The sequence below is a fragment of the Salmo salar genome, chromosome ssa10, assembly GCF_905237065.1.
Source record: "Salmo salar chromosome ssa10, Ssal_v3.1, whole genome shotgun sequence".
NCBI classification, from domain to species: domain Eukaryota; kingdom Metazoa; phylum Chordata; class Actinopteri; order Salmoniformes; family Salmonidae; genus Salmo; species Salmo salar.
The window spans coordinates 103,988,900-104,002,467 of record NC_059451.1 but is presented as its reverse complement, the minus strand read 5'-3'; the positions used below and the strand labels follow the sequence as shown (position 1 = coordinate 104,002,467).

The following is a 13,568-nucleotide window of genomic DNA, read 5'->3' as shown; positions in this document are numbered from 1 at the left end:
GGTCACTCTGACAGAGCTCCAGAGTTCCTCTGTGGAGATGGTTGTCCTTTTGGAAGGTTCTCCCATCTCTGCAGCACTCCACCAATCAGGCCTTTATGGTAGAGTAGCCAGACGGAAGCCACTTCTCAGTAAAAGGCACATGACAGCCCGCTTGGAGTTTGCCAATAGGGACCTAAAGGACTCTCAGACCACGAGAAACAAGATTCTCTGGTCTGATGAAACCAAGATTGAACTCTTTGTCCTGAATGCCAAGCGTCACGTCTGGAGAAAACCTGGCACCATCCCTACGGTGAAGCATGGTGGTGGCAGAATCATGCTGTGGGGATGTTTTTCAGCGGCAGGGACCAGGAGACCAGTCAGGATTGAGGGAAAGATGAACAGATCAAAGTACAGAGTTTTATCCTTGTTGAAAACCTGCTCTAGGGCACTAAGAACCTCAGACTGGGGTGAAGGTTCACCTTCCAACAGAAAAACAACCCTAAGCACACAGCCAAGACAACGCAGCAGTGGCTTTAGGACAAGTCTCTGAGTGGCCCAGCCAGAGCCCGGACTTGAACCCGATCAAACATCTCTGGAGAGAACTGAAAATAGCTGTGCAGCGACACTCCCCATCCAACCTGACAGAGCTTGAGAGGGTCTGCAGAGAAGAATGGGAGAAACTCCCCAAATACAGGTGTGCCAAGCTTGTAGCATCATACCCAAGAAGACTCGAGGCTGTAATCGCTGCCAAAGGTGCTTCAACAAAGTACTGAGTAAAGGGTCTGAATACTTATGTAAATGTCATATTTCAGTTTTTGCTTTGCCATAACGGGGTATTGTGTGTCGATTGAGGAGGGGAAAAATCTATTTAATCCATTTTAGAATAAGGGTGTAACGTAACAAACTGTGGGAAAAGTCAAGGGGTCTGAATACTTTCCGAATGCACTGTTTATTTAGTTTTGGATAAATTATTTGCCTTCTGTAAGTATAAGAAACATTGCCCTGTGCCTTGAAATTTCATTACCAAAATCCCACTTTTCTTTGAGATATTTACAAATTTCTCTCCCTAATTTCTCTTTTCCTTTACTGTAATGAGCATCCTTACCCACTTAGCACCGACCAACACCGGGCGTCTATGGACCTTGAGAAGTAGTTGAAATTTGGTCAGTCCTCCCTGGCCTTGATTTCAACGTCCACAGACGTCATTTTTTGTTATGGTCCGGCGTTTTTTTTCAACGTCCACAGATTTTGATTTTTGGTCCGGTTCAGACCAGCCTTGATTTGGTCAAAACCTAGACATCCATGATTGGTTCAGATTTGGTCCGGACTGGACCAAATCTAAACCAATCGTAGACGTCTAAGTTTTCACAAGTTTAGAGAACAGTACAGTAGAGTACAGTAAAGTTTAAAAAAAAGTTCAGTATTGCTGTATGTACTGTTCTCTTCTGTACTTTACTCTACTGAGCAATTCAGCCCAGTTTCGTTACCATGGAATTGCCCTATACATTCCTTAGCTGGATTACATGTCTGGTAATAATACTTGTGAAACTCAGTATCTGATAATGCCGTTAAAGTTGACAAGACAACAACAACTAACCCTGACATATTGGGTAAATCTTCCAGGTTACACATCCTACAAAAAAAAGTGCACGTAGAGTGCTGGGACCATGAACAAGATCTGAATACAAGTTTTGCCTGGATAGGTAATGGCATGGGCCATGCCGACAGAGATGGGACTGTTTGGGAAGGAGTTCAGCCCCTCTGTGGTTCTTCCTGCTATCCCACCTTGGTTGCTCACTAAGTCAATTATAAACATAGGGTTTCTTGAGAGGGTAAGAGCTGGTGAGGAAGGAGTACAATTACAATTACAATTTAGTCATTTAGCAGACGCTCTTATCCAGAGCGACTTACAGTAGTGAATGCATACATTTCATTTCATGCATTTTTTTTTTTGGGTACTGGCCCCCTGTGGGAATCAAACCCACAACCCTGGCGTTGCACACACCATGCTGGCGTTGCAAACACCATGCTCTACCAACTGAGCCACAGGGAAGGCCAGTAAATATTGTAAGTGAACATTTAAGAACTCAGTACTCTGGTGTCTTGAATATATGTACTGATGGGGGCGGGGAGGTCCTCTGGTGGAGAGAGAAGGGAGAAAGTGTAATCACAAGACTGAGACTGGGACACACAAGGCTCAACAGTATATTGAAATTGGTAGGAAAACATTGACTGGGAAGTGTGATCACTGTCACGAGGAGATGGAGACAGTGGAACATGTGCTATTTCAGTGCCAGCCATATGGGAGGGAAAGGGAGAGATTGTTATCAGATTTAATGAGTAATGGTGTTGAAGAGCCAAGCATAAGTGAACTGCTGAGAAAATCTTCAGGGGGTGTAAGTAATTATGTATTTCGTTTCGCATTTAGACCTTCCCTGTCTGGTCCACACTCCAGTCCAGTTGGTCGCGGTCATGCACCTTAAAGCTGTCTGCCAACAACCATATAAAAACCACAGAAGAAGTAGCTGGTAACTTTTTCTTGTTCAGCACGGTAGTCTTTTGCTGTGACACATCGAAGCGTACATGCTGTAGCGTCTTCCGGTTGCAGGAGAAACATTGGAAATGTGTTCTGGTGTTTACACTTTTTCACACAAACAGTAAAAATCATGGAAGTCCTTGGAGAGGAGTTTGGAGATATGACTCCCCAGCAGCTTGCGGCTCCTGTCAATACTATAGAGGTAATTATATTGTTGCATTAGCACCATAGGATGACTGGGCGAACAGATAAGCCGAAGTGGTGTGCAGTTTGCACATTGCCACCTGCTATGTGTTTTCATTTTCAATGTAACGTTAGCTAAAAACTACATGAGGTTGCTAAGTTAGCTAGCTATTTGCCTAGAAACCCGACGTTGAATTGCATTGAGGTCTACGGCAGAAATGTGCATTTGAATCAGGAAATCTCCGTCACGACCTTTACAAGTCAGAATTAAGTGAAAATGCCCGAGATGCCGATGTTTGGAGGATATATTGGCCCGGGACGATGTCGAGTGCCGGCAAACCGTGCCAATATATCCTCCAAACACCGCCTTCTCGGGCATTATCACTTTTATACAACGGGGTTACCAACATTCAAATAATGATTGACAGATTTAGATTAAAGTAGTTATTTTGATGAATGTGTGTACTATTTCATCCTTCCACAAGATATAGTCCCGACACAAATCTAGCGTTGCTACCCAAGCCGGCTGGTCGTAAGTTCCAAATCAATAACAGCAAAGTAGCCGTATTTGTTTAAGCTGTTTTTTAGTGACATTTATTTGGATACATCGATAACCAATGAGCTAATGAGGCGCAAATTTGCCTGGCATCGAAAATGTGCTCACTCGTCACTGGACACTGTTGTTCAGAGAAGCTAGCTAACAACTCAGCTAACACAATCACTTCAAACTGAAGCTGGAAAGACCGCAAACGAGCTGCCCTTAGTTTCATTTGACCTTTTTTCAATTGACATTTCTTTGTACAGTCGTGGCCAAAAGTTTTGAGAATGACACATATTAATTTTCAAAGTCTGCTGCCTCAGTGTCTTTAGATATTTTTGTCAGATGTTACTATGGAATACTGAAGTATAATTACAAGCATTACATAAGTGTCAAAGGCTTTTATTGACAATTACATTAAGTTGATGCAAAGAGTCAATATTTGCAGTGTTGACCTTTCTTTTTCAAGACCTCTGCAATCCGCCCTGGCATGCTGTCAATTTACTTCTGGGCCACATCCTGATTTATGGCAGCCCATTTTTGCAAAATCAATTCTTGGAGTTTGTCAGAATGTGTGTTTTTGTTTGTCCACCTGCCTCTTGAGGATTGACCACAAATTCTCAATGGGATTAAGGTCTGGGGAGTTTCCTGGCCATGGACCCAAAATATCGATGTTTTGTTCCCAGAGCCACTTAGTTATCACTTTTGCCTTATGGCAAGGTGCTCCATCGTGCTGGAAAAGGCATTGTTCATCACCAAACTGTTCCTGGATGGTTGGGAGAAGTTGCTCTCGGAGGATGTGTTGGTACCATTCTTTATTAATGGCTGTGTTCTTAGGCAAAATTGTGAGTGAGCCCACTCCCTTGGCTGAGAAGCAACCCCACACATGAATGGTCTCAGGATGCTTTACTGTTGGCATGAAACAGGACTGATGGTAGCACTCACCTTGTCTTCTCCGGACAAGCTTTTTTCCAGATGCCCCAAACAATCTGAAAGGGGATTCATCACAGAAAATTACTTTACCCCTGTCCTCAGCAGTCCAATCCCTGTACCTTTTGCAGAATATCAGTCTGTCCCTGATGTTTTTCCTGGAGAGCAGTGGCTTCTTTGCTTCCCTTCTTGATACCAGGCCATCCTCCAAAAGTCTTCGCCTCACTTCTTGGGGGCCCTGAAGCCTTCTTCACAACAATTGAACCGCTCTCCTTGAAGTTCTTGATGATCCGATAAATGGTTGATTTAGGTGCAATCTTACTGGGTGCAATCTTACTGGCAGCAATATCCTTGCCTGTGAAGCCCTTTTTGTGCAAAGCAATGATGATGGCACGTGTTTCCTTGCAGGTAACCATGGTTGAGAGGAAGAACAATGATTCCAAGCACCGCCCTACTTTTGAAGCTTCCAGTCTGTTATTCGAACTCAATCAGCATGACAGAGTGATCTCCAGCTTTGTCCTCATCAACACTCACACTTGTGTTAACGAGAGAATCACTGACATGTCAGCTGGTCCTTTTGTGGCAGGGCTGAAATGCAGTGGAAATGTTTTTTGGGGATTCAGTTCATTTGCAAGGCAAAGAGGGACTTTGCAATTCATCTGATCACTCTTCATAACATTCTGGAGTATATGCAAATTGCCATCATACAAACTGAGGCAGCAGACTTGGTGAAAATTAATATTTGTCATTCGCAAAACTTTTGGCCACGACTGTATATATCCATAAAAATGGATGCCAGCTGATTCATGATTTCGTCTGCCTGCCTATCTGTCTCCTGCAGACTTGTTCATTATATGGGACAGCTGGAGATCGAATTTGAATATTGAACCAATGTTGGAGAGACGGACAGCAAGGTTTATACAATTCTCTGCTGTTGAAATCTAAATGTTAGTCTAAAAGAAATGTGAGAATGTCTAGATGGTTTTTATAGTGGAGGTCAAGTATATAAATTGCTGGGCTGATGAGACAGTGGATTGCGCAGTCAGATGGAACAGAGTAAATAGGCATTTTAATGTCATTGATTTAGCTGGTGGTAACTTGTGGAATAGACACTGGCTGGAATGTGGTTTTAGCCAATCAGCATTCCGGATTAGACCCACCCGTTGATAAAAATCATATGGGCAGAACCATGTAAACACGTGCACAATCTCAAAGTATGCATGCATGCATCTGGTGCATGTATTTGTATCTTGTGCGCATGCTTCAGTTGATAGAAAGTTGAATGCGCTTTGAAAAGTCTATGTAATTATACTTTCCTGTGGCTATATTGTCTCCCATTCCTACTACCAAAAGGACCAACCGTACGGGCAACTTTAAAAAAAATTCAATATTCTGGTTTGTAGAGGTCCTAATAGGAAACTTACCTGATTCAAACTTATTTCTGGGTGCCAGGCTAGCTAGATACTAACTCTTGATCACAACTCCGTTCCATTACACATAAATCATTGGACAAAGCGTCTTCTGTAAGGGGGAGTTTTGTTGAGAGCGGCAATGCTCTATCTGAACACTAACAGGCGTCGTTAACTTTCATATCAGCAATAAATAATTTTCAAAAACCAAAGGGTTAAAATGATACACCTTGATAGGTTTAGTTTTAACACACAGCCATATCTCTGTGTTACAGCACTTGTTTACAGAAGACAACTAGCTATCTAGAATGCTCTGAACACCTGTGTGTAAGCGTAACCAAAGCTTATGGATATACTGACAAGATACAAAACGGCACAGCGTGCTGTCCAGCTCATGCCTTTCTTTGGATTGGACAAATCTCATTATTTTAATACTTCAAAAAAATATATTAGATGAGGGTTGTTGACGTCAACCGCCTATATTCAATGGAGGGAGAGATGCTATGCTACTTCTCACTGCATGAATATGCATAGCCATCTCGAGACCACTCCGATATAGTGTTTTATTTTTTTCTTCTCAAAGCTAAGCTGCGCTGATGTCACATGTCCTACTTATATACATTTTTTATTTAAGTTTTATTTAACTTGGCAAGTCAGTTAAGAACAAATTCTTATTTAAAATGACGGCCAAACTCGCGCGACGCTGGGCCAATTGTGCTCCACCCTGTGGGACTCCCAATCACGGCCGGATGTTATGCGACCTGGATTCGAACCAGGTACTGTAGTGTCTTAGACCACTGCGCCACTCAGGGGCCATATAGCAGTACACTTGTAACAACCTAAGCAATACGACATTTCTATTCAATCAAATAAGCCATTCTTTTTTCTTTTGTTGACCGAATTTGACACTTTCTCATTGACCTCCATAGAAAAACTCCTTCCTTGGTGTGTGGAAAAACAAAGAAAAAAACACCACGTGCTAGAGAGAGACAGATTTTGTGCCGAGTTGGGCCGCTCTCTTTACCTCTTCCTCCCTGGGGTATCTCAGCAAGTGTAGCAGAAGTGTAGTTTCGTCAGATGGAGGCACCCATAGCTGCATGGATCTGTGCAAAACTGAAAGATGAGGACCAAATGTTTAGAAAGCTGTATAGCAAGAGATGATTATTGACATTTTAAAACAGTGTCGGGATTGTAGTTCACGTGGGCCATTCGTGGGTGAAGCTAATGGCTGAAAACTGTAGGGAGAAGGCAGAATGCCGCCTAGGGAGCCAGCTAGATACCAACTCCTAGCTACATCCTGATGTGTATTATTGTTTCTTTACTTGGATCTCTGCAACTGCTTGTTTTTTTCCATAGGAAAAATGGAAACTATTGCCAGCTTTTTTGAAGGTAAGGAAGAGTTTGTTTGCTGTTTCTACTATATAGTGGATATAGCTAATGATACAGTGAATTCCACATGAACCCGGATAATTGTCTTTCACCTCATTCTTCACTTTTACTGTCTGTTTGCCATCTCTAGTCCCTCTATTAATGTCTGATATTTCAGGTGAAAGGTCTGGTGAAACAGCACATTGACTCCTTCAACTACTTCATCAATGTGGAGGTAAAGAAACTGTTTCATCACTTGGTGTAACATAAGGATAGAAATAGAATGGTCACGTGAAAAAAACATATCAGCTGTTTAGGCTGGGCTGTACCAGAATCTGGGCTTACAGAAGACGTTCATATGGTGAATCTCCTTTAAGCCCAGGAAGTAGCCATTCAATTTGCCATTCACCAGCTTTTCAAGATTAATAATATCAAAATACATTTCTTACTCACAAAATATGGATTTTCGATTAGCAACTATAGTCATTTACTGCGGTTACGGTCGGTATGTACTTCCAAAAAAGGTTACATGCAACTGAAAAAATGCCTATTCGGCACCTCTGTAGTGAGCTGGAGACTTATGACCTGTGCATGGCAGTAAGGTTACACCGCCAATGTAAATCGCTCATGTCCCAAGGATCCCCAGTAGCACAAACCTTAGTGCTATGCACATGTTTTAAGTCTTCAACAGCTTGGAGGTGCCGAGGAGGCATTTTTTTCAGCTGCATGTAACTTTGTATTTAGATCTTTTTTGGAAGTACACACTGGCCGTGACTGCAGTAAATGACTATAGTTGCTAATCAAAACTCCATAATTGGTGAGTAACGAATGTATTTTGACATTATTAAGCTTGAAAAGCTGGTGAATGGCTGTTTCCTGGGCTTAAAGGATTTTTGCCATATCAAAGTCTCCTGTAAGGCCAGATTCTGGTTCAAGGCCTACTTCCATATGGCATTATTTTGCAAGTGTATTGTGTAACTACCCAAGCTATGTCTAAATTTGAGCTTATGTGTGGTTTATTACAGATAAAGAAGATAATGAAAGCAAACGAAAAGATCACAAGTGATGCTGATCCCATGTGGTACCTAAAGTAAGCTGCTGGTCCTACTCCCTATACATGCCATCCAACAACAACAAACATTGGTGGGAATGCAATGCTGCTGGTCTAAGAAGGCTTTGAACCAGCAACGTTTTACTTACAAGGCAGACACACAACAAGCAGTCCAGACTATATTTTTAAAGAATAATGTGCTTACTTAAAATCCATGGCAAACTACAGTATCATTTCTAAAACTAAAATAACACCAGCGACTCATTTCCAGGTACCTCAATATATACGTTGGGATGCCTGATGTTGAAGAGAGCTTCAATGTAACCAGACCAGTGTCTCCACACGAGGTGAATCTAGTCTGTTTCCCCTTCCCTGCAAAAATATCAAACCGTTGCACAATAGTGTCACACAGTTGAATAGTCTCTGTGCTTAACTAGGAGGTCATTACAATATGTCCTCCTAGATACAACATATTAGGTCTTCCTCAACCCACGGCTGAGTTTTAGCACACTTTGAGATAAAAATGAACATTTATGAATACAACTCATTAAAGCCGCATTGTTTCCACCCCAGTGTCGTCTCAGGGACATGACTTACTCTGCACCAATCACAGTGGACATCGAGTACACCCGTGGCAGTCAGAGAATCATCCGCAATGCTCTGCCCATTGGAAGGTACTGCTCTCTCCCTCTGCAAACCCTCTCTTTATCACACTAACCAGTTCTTACTTCACTGAAGTTCAGTGTTTTGGTAGTACATGTTTGTAACTCCCTATAGAATGTGTATTGTTTGCACCACTCTCTCTGAGATTTTCCTACTAACGGTGTGTTGAACTATATTCTACCCAGGATGCCCATCATGCTGCGCAGCTCTAACTGTGTCCTCACGGGGAAGACGTCCATGGAGTACTCCAAACTCAACGAGTGCCCTCTGGATCCAGGTAAGCAACACCTAGCTGAACACCTTTGCATGGGGGCCACTCTTCTCCTGGAGGACCACCTGCAGTATGTGAAGACTTGTTCCAGCCCAGCACTGATTCAAGTAATCAACTAGTGACGATTTTCAATTTAGACCACATTAGTCTAACCAGGTGTGTTAGAGCTGGGCTAGAACAAAAACATGCACACAGTGGCCTTGTTGGACCAGAATTGCCCATCGCAAGAATACTTGCTGTAGTGCCGAGCATCAGAATGCATAGGTGTGAATTTGTGTCCTTGTCTCTACATCCACAGGGGGCTATTTCATTGTCAAAGGTCAGGAGAAGGTCATTCTGATCCAGGAGCAGCTGTCAAAGAACCGCATCATTGTGGAGCAGGACAGGAAGGGGGCAGTAGGAGCCTCTGTGACCAGGTGATATCACTCGTATTTAGAATGACTTGACCTGATTGTTAGCCTCCCTACTTAGGCTCCAGCTGCAGTTTGGTGGAAATGCTTTGCTCCTGTTGGTATTTTCATACTGTTAGGTTCTAATAGAGTAACAACTCGACGGACACTATGAAAGCTTAAACCAAGTTTATTCATCCCAAAGGGTCAAACAGCTGTACAGACGACAACATATTCACACAAGCACTGATATTTAACCCTCTCTCCTCTGCTGAGTCTCCTCCTACACATCTGAATAGCCAATTCGTCTCTGTTGCTAGACAGAACCTTAGTGATATCTGTTCTTCCTCACTTCATCTGACCTGACCTCTGCCCCAAAGTGCTCACTTCTCCCCAACTCACGGCTGTCATGGTGACTGGTACCAGACTGTGTCTCTTCTCCTCCCAGAGGATCCCTGATGGCTAACAATAACATATCCTGACATAATGTAAACATTATACATTACCCTCTCTCCCTAAGTGACATAAGTATATTTCATATTCTCAGAACCCAACAATACCTACTTTCTTTCAGGATTGATGCAGTTTGTTTTCTCATGTATTGCTTACTTGAGTGCTTTATCATTGTAAGACTGTATGCTCTGTATCCGCATGTGTTTATCCAAACCTCACTTCACTAACCACCATTCTCCACTCAAACTGCTTTGTCATGAGGTTACAGTTCCACCCATGAGAAGAAGAGCAGGACCAATATGATCGTTAAGCAGGGACGCTTCTACCTGAGACACAACGCACTGTCAGAGGACGCCCCCATTGCCATTATATTCAAGGTAAGAATGTCACAAGTCCACATGGTGGCGCTGTCCAACTACAGAATATGACTACAGAATACAGATCATGCCAGGCTCTGCCACCTCTCTACCCTGTTCAGCATTGTTGTTCAATGTGTTGGTAGTGGAACCCACTTGTGCTACCAATTAAGAACTAATTAGCTACTATAAAATTAGCTAATCTAATATCAAAATCAGTTTATGGACATGCTGCAACCATTAGCTCTGTGTAACAATTGCTTCTAATTTGAGTTCAAAATTAGAGTTGCTTCATTCAAGCAACAGCACAACACAATTTTACTGAAATAATGTTTGTGTGATAATCTTGTTCGGTCATACAATCAAATGTTATTTGTCACCTGCGCCGAATACAACAGGTGTAGACCTTTATAGTGAAATGCTTACTTACAAGCCCTTAACCAACGTTGCAGTTCTAAGAAAAACCTTAAAATTAAAGAACTAATATTTAACGAGCAGCAGTAATAACAAAAGCGGAACTATATTTAGGGGGTACCGGTACAGAGTCAATGTGCGGAGGCACGGGTTTCTGTAATTATGTACATGTAGGTAGAGTTATTAAAGTGGCTATGCATAGATGACAGAGTAGCAGCAGCGTGTGGGGGGGGCGGGCAATGCAAATAGTCTGGGTAGCCATTTGATTAGCTGTTCAGGAGTCTTATGGCTTGGGGGTAGAAGCTATTTAGAGCCTCTTGGACCTAGACTTGGTGCTCCGGTACCACTTGCCATGCAGTAGCAGAGTGAACAGTCTATGACTAGGGTGGCTGGAGTCTTTGACGATTTATTGGGCCTTCCTCTGACACTGCCTCGTATAGAGGTCCTGGATGGCAGGAAGCTTTGCCCCGGTGATGTACTGGGCCATATGCACTACCCTCTGTAGTGCCTTGCGGTCAGAGGCTGAGCAGTTGCCATACCAGGCAGTGATGCAACCCGTCAAGATGCTCTCGATGGCGCAAACCTTTTGAGGATCTGAGGACCCATGCCAAATCTTTTCAGTCTCCCGAGGGGAATAGGTTTTTTCGTGCCCTCTTCACAACTGTCTTGGTGTGCTTGGACCATGACAGTTTGTTGGTGATGTGAATGCCAAGGAACTTCAAATCAAATGTATTTATAAAGCCCTTCTTACATCAGCTGATATCTCAAAGTGCTGTACAGAAACCCAGCCTAAAACCCCAAACAGCAAGCAATGCAGGTGTAGAAGCACAATGGCTAGGAAAAACTCCCTAGAAAGGCTAGAACCTAGGAAGAAACCTAGAGAGGAACCAGTCTGAGGGGTGGCCAGTCCTCTTCTGGCTTTTAAAATGTGTCTATTAACCTGTTGGCAGCAGTGTCATCAATGAGTTTCCCCTTGGACAGCCCTCTCCAAACAACATGTCCAATGTGGCAGTGTAGCATTTTGAGTTTGTCTTTTCACTAGTGTGGCGTGTTGGCCTTGCTGGTTTGTTTCTCCTACCCTCATGCATCCTGGGTGAATTCCTTCTGGCCCTCGTTGCGTTCTGCAACAATGCCAACCAGTATAAGCAAAAATCAGAGAACCTTGTGACTTCTGCCTCACCTCTTTGCTTGTCTGTACTTCTCCCTTTATCTCCTCCATCTTCCAGCCACTCCTCTTTTCTTCTCCCATCCTCTTTGTCAAATCCTTTATACCTCTTTCTCTTCCACTTCATCATCCTTTCACTTGTACCTCTCCACCATATGCCCTCCTTCAAATTCCCCCACCCCTCCATACTTCCCTGATACCTCTGTCATCCACCTCTATCCTCGCCCTTAAACCTCCATCTCCTCTATTCTGCCCTCATACCTTCCCTCCATCCCTTCCCTCCCACATGTCATCTCCTTTATATCAAACCCTCTAATAATATGTCCTCCTGTACCTCAACCCCCTCTATCCTCCTCACACAGGCTATGGGTGTGGAGAGTGACCAGGAGATAGTGCAGATGATTGGCACAGAGGAGCACGTCATGGCTAACTTCTCCCCCAGCCTGGAAGAGTGCCAGAAAGCCCAGATCTTCACAGAGATACAGGTACATGATTCCCTCTCTCTGCCTTCTCTGGAACCTGCTGTGGTCTGGTGAACCTATGTCAGAGGTTTCTGAATCGCACTGGCCTGGGAGGTACAGGTGATGCACGTAGCTTAAGTTGTTAGCATGTTGTGATGCCCAAACCAACTCAACAAAACTTTAAATCAATCCACTTTTCAAGTTACTTTGAGAGGATTTTGGAGTGAATTACATGTATAGCATTGTTATTTGGGGTTCATTGACAACGTTAAGTTGGTGACAGTGGTTAGGTAAATAAACCCAAAGCATGGATTGCAGTCTCTCCTTTGTCCAGTTCTTTCAAAGCAAGGAAAAGTAATTTTGTGATTTGAGTGAAATATCTCTGACAACCAGTGACTGCATGGATTTACTAGGCCCTTTCCCCTGACCATTTGACCTGATTATATCTACTTATATTGTCTGAGTAGGACTTGACTGTTTCAAATACCCAGATTTTAACAGCTCTCAATAGAATGTATTCTTACGAGGAGATGTCTTGAGTTTGGGCCACAGCTTTTGTAATGCCTAGCAATTAAAGAATATTCCTTCAAATCATTACTTAATAGGCCAACATGTCCTCTTTGACATGTGTTATTGAATGCAGTGGCCCAATTTGTCTGAAAATAAGACCCTTGTCTTGCAGGAGGAACCAGCAATGCATTGATGAGGGCCATATTAGCATCCTATCAATGGCTGTTGGACTAGATTTCAATGCATGTTTTTCATGCCTTTTCAGTGTTATTATACCGCTGATACGTCAAGCTAAGCCTCAGTAGACCTATAAAATAGATATTAGTCCAGGGGTGGGCAAACCTGTTGGCTCCAGAGCCACATTGAAACTTTGAAATTCAATAGAGAGCCATGCAGAATTTACCCATAAACTGTGATTCTGTTCTGAGTGACTGCCTTTGCCATTATGGTAGCATAATGCACAGGTCAGGATGGCATGCCTCTTCACTGGTGTCCTCAGTAGCCAATAGTTATAGCCTGCAGGGTGGGTGGTCTGGAGGATGCGCTCAGTCTCACTGACCTCTGACCTTCTCTCTAGAGCATGACACAGAAGATCGCTGACACAGGTGTGATAGTTGTGTGGGGGCATAAGGGCGGACTCGTAACCGGTTGTGGCTTTTTGGGATTCACTTGACCCGCTACAACTCTGATCCCTCAGTGTTCATTTGGGTCCTTTTCTTCTCGATACAATGAACGTGCATGTCACACATTTTCATCACTCTAGAATTACATCTTCAGTTCTTTTTAAGTTTGTCTCTTTGATCTGAGATAGTTAGACTTTTTTTAATTGTATTTTTATTATTGGTGTGCAGTTAAAGATATTCTATTCTCATCCCTCTGTGTTCCTAGGCTC

At 43.0% G+C, this 13,568-nt stretch overlaps 1 protein-coding gene across 1 annotated transcript in view; it reads left to right on the top strand.

Annotated features, from left to right (window-relative positions):
- Positions 1-2,532: 2,532 nt before the first annotated feature.
- polr3b (polymerase (RNA) III (DNA directed) polypeptide B) overlaps positions 2,533-13,568 on the top strand; it is a 37,003-nt gene continuing 25,967 nt past the window's right edge. The window contains exons 1-10 of the mRNA XM_014125359.2: positions 2,533-2,717; positions 6,932-6,964; positions 7,122-7,178; positions 7,969-8,033; positions 8,266-8,341; positions 8,568-8,668; positions 8,843-8,934; positions 9,227-9,344; positions 10,039-10,147; positions 12,068-12,190. Coding sequence (XP_013980834.1) covers positions 2,646-2,717; positions 6,932-6,964; positions 7,122-7,178; positions 7,969-8,033; positions 8,266-8,341; positions 8,568-8,668; positions 8,843-8,934; positions 9,227-9,344; positions 10,039-10,147; positions 12,068-12,190 — 846 coding nt within the window. The 5' untranslated portion in view covers positions 2,533-2,645. The remainder of the gene's footprint in view (positions 2,718-6,931; positions 6,965-7,121; positions 7,179-7,968; positions 8,034-8,265; positions 8,342-8,567; positions 8,669-8,842; positions 8,935-9,226; positions 9,345-10,038; positions 10,148-12,067; positions 12,191-13,568) is intronic.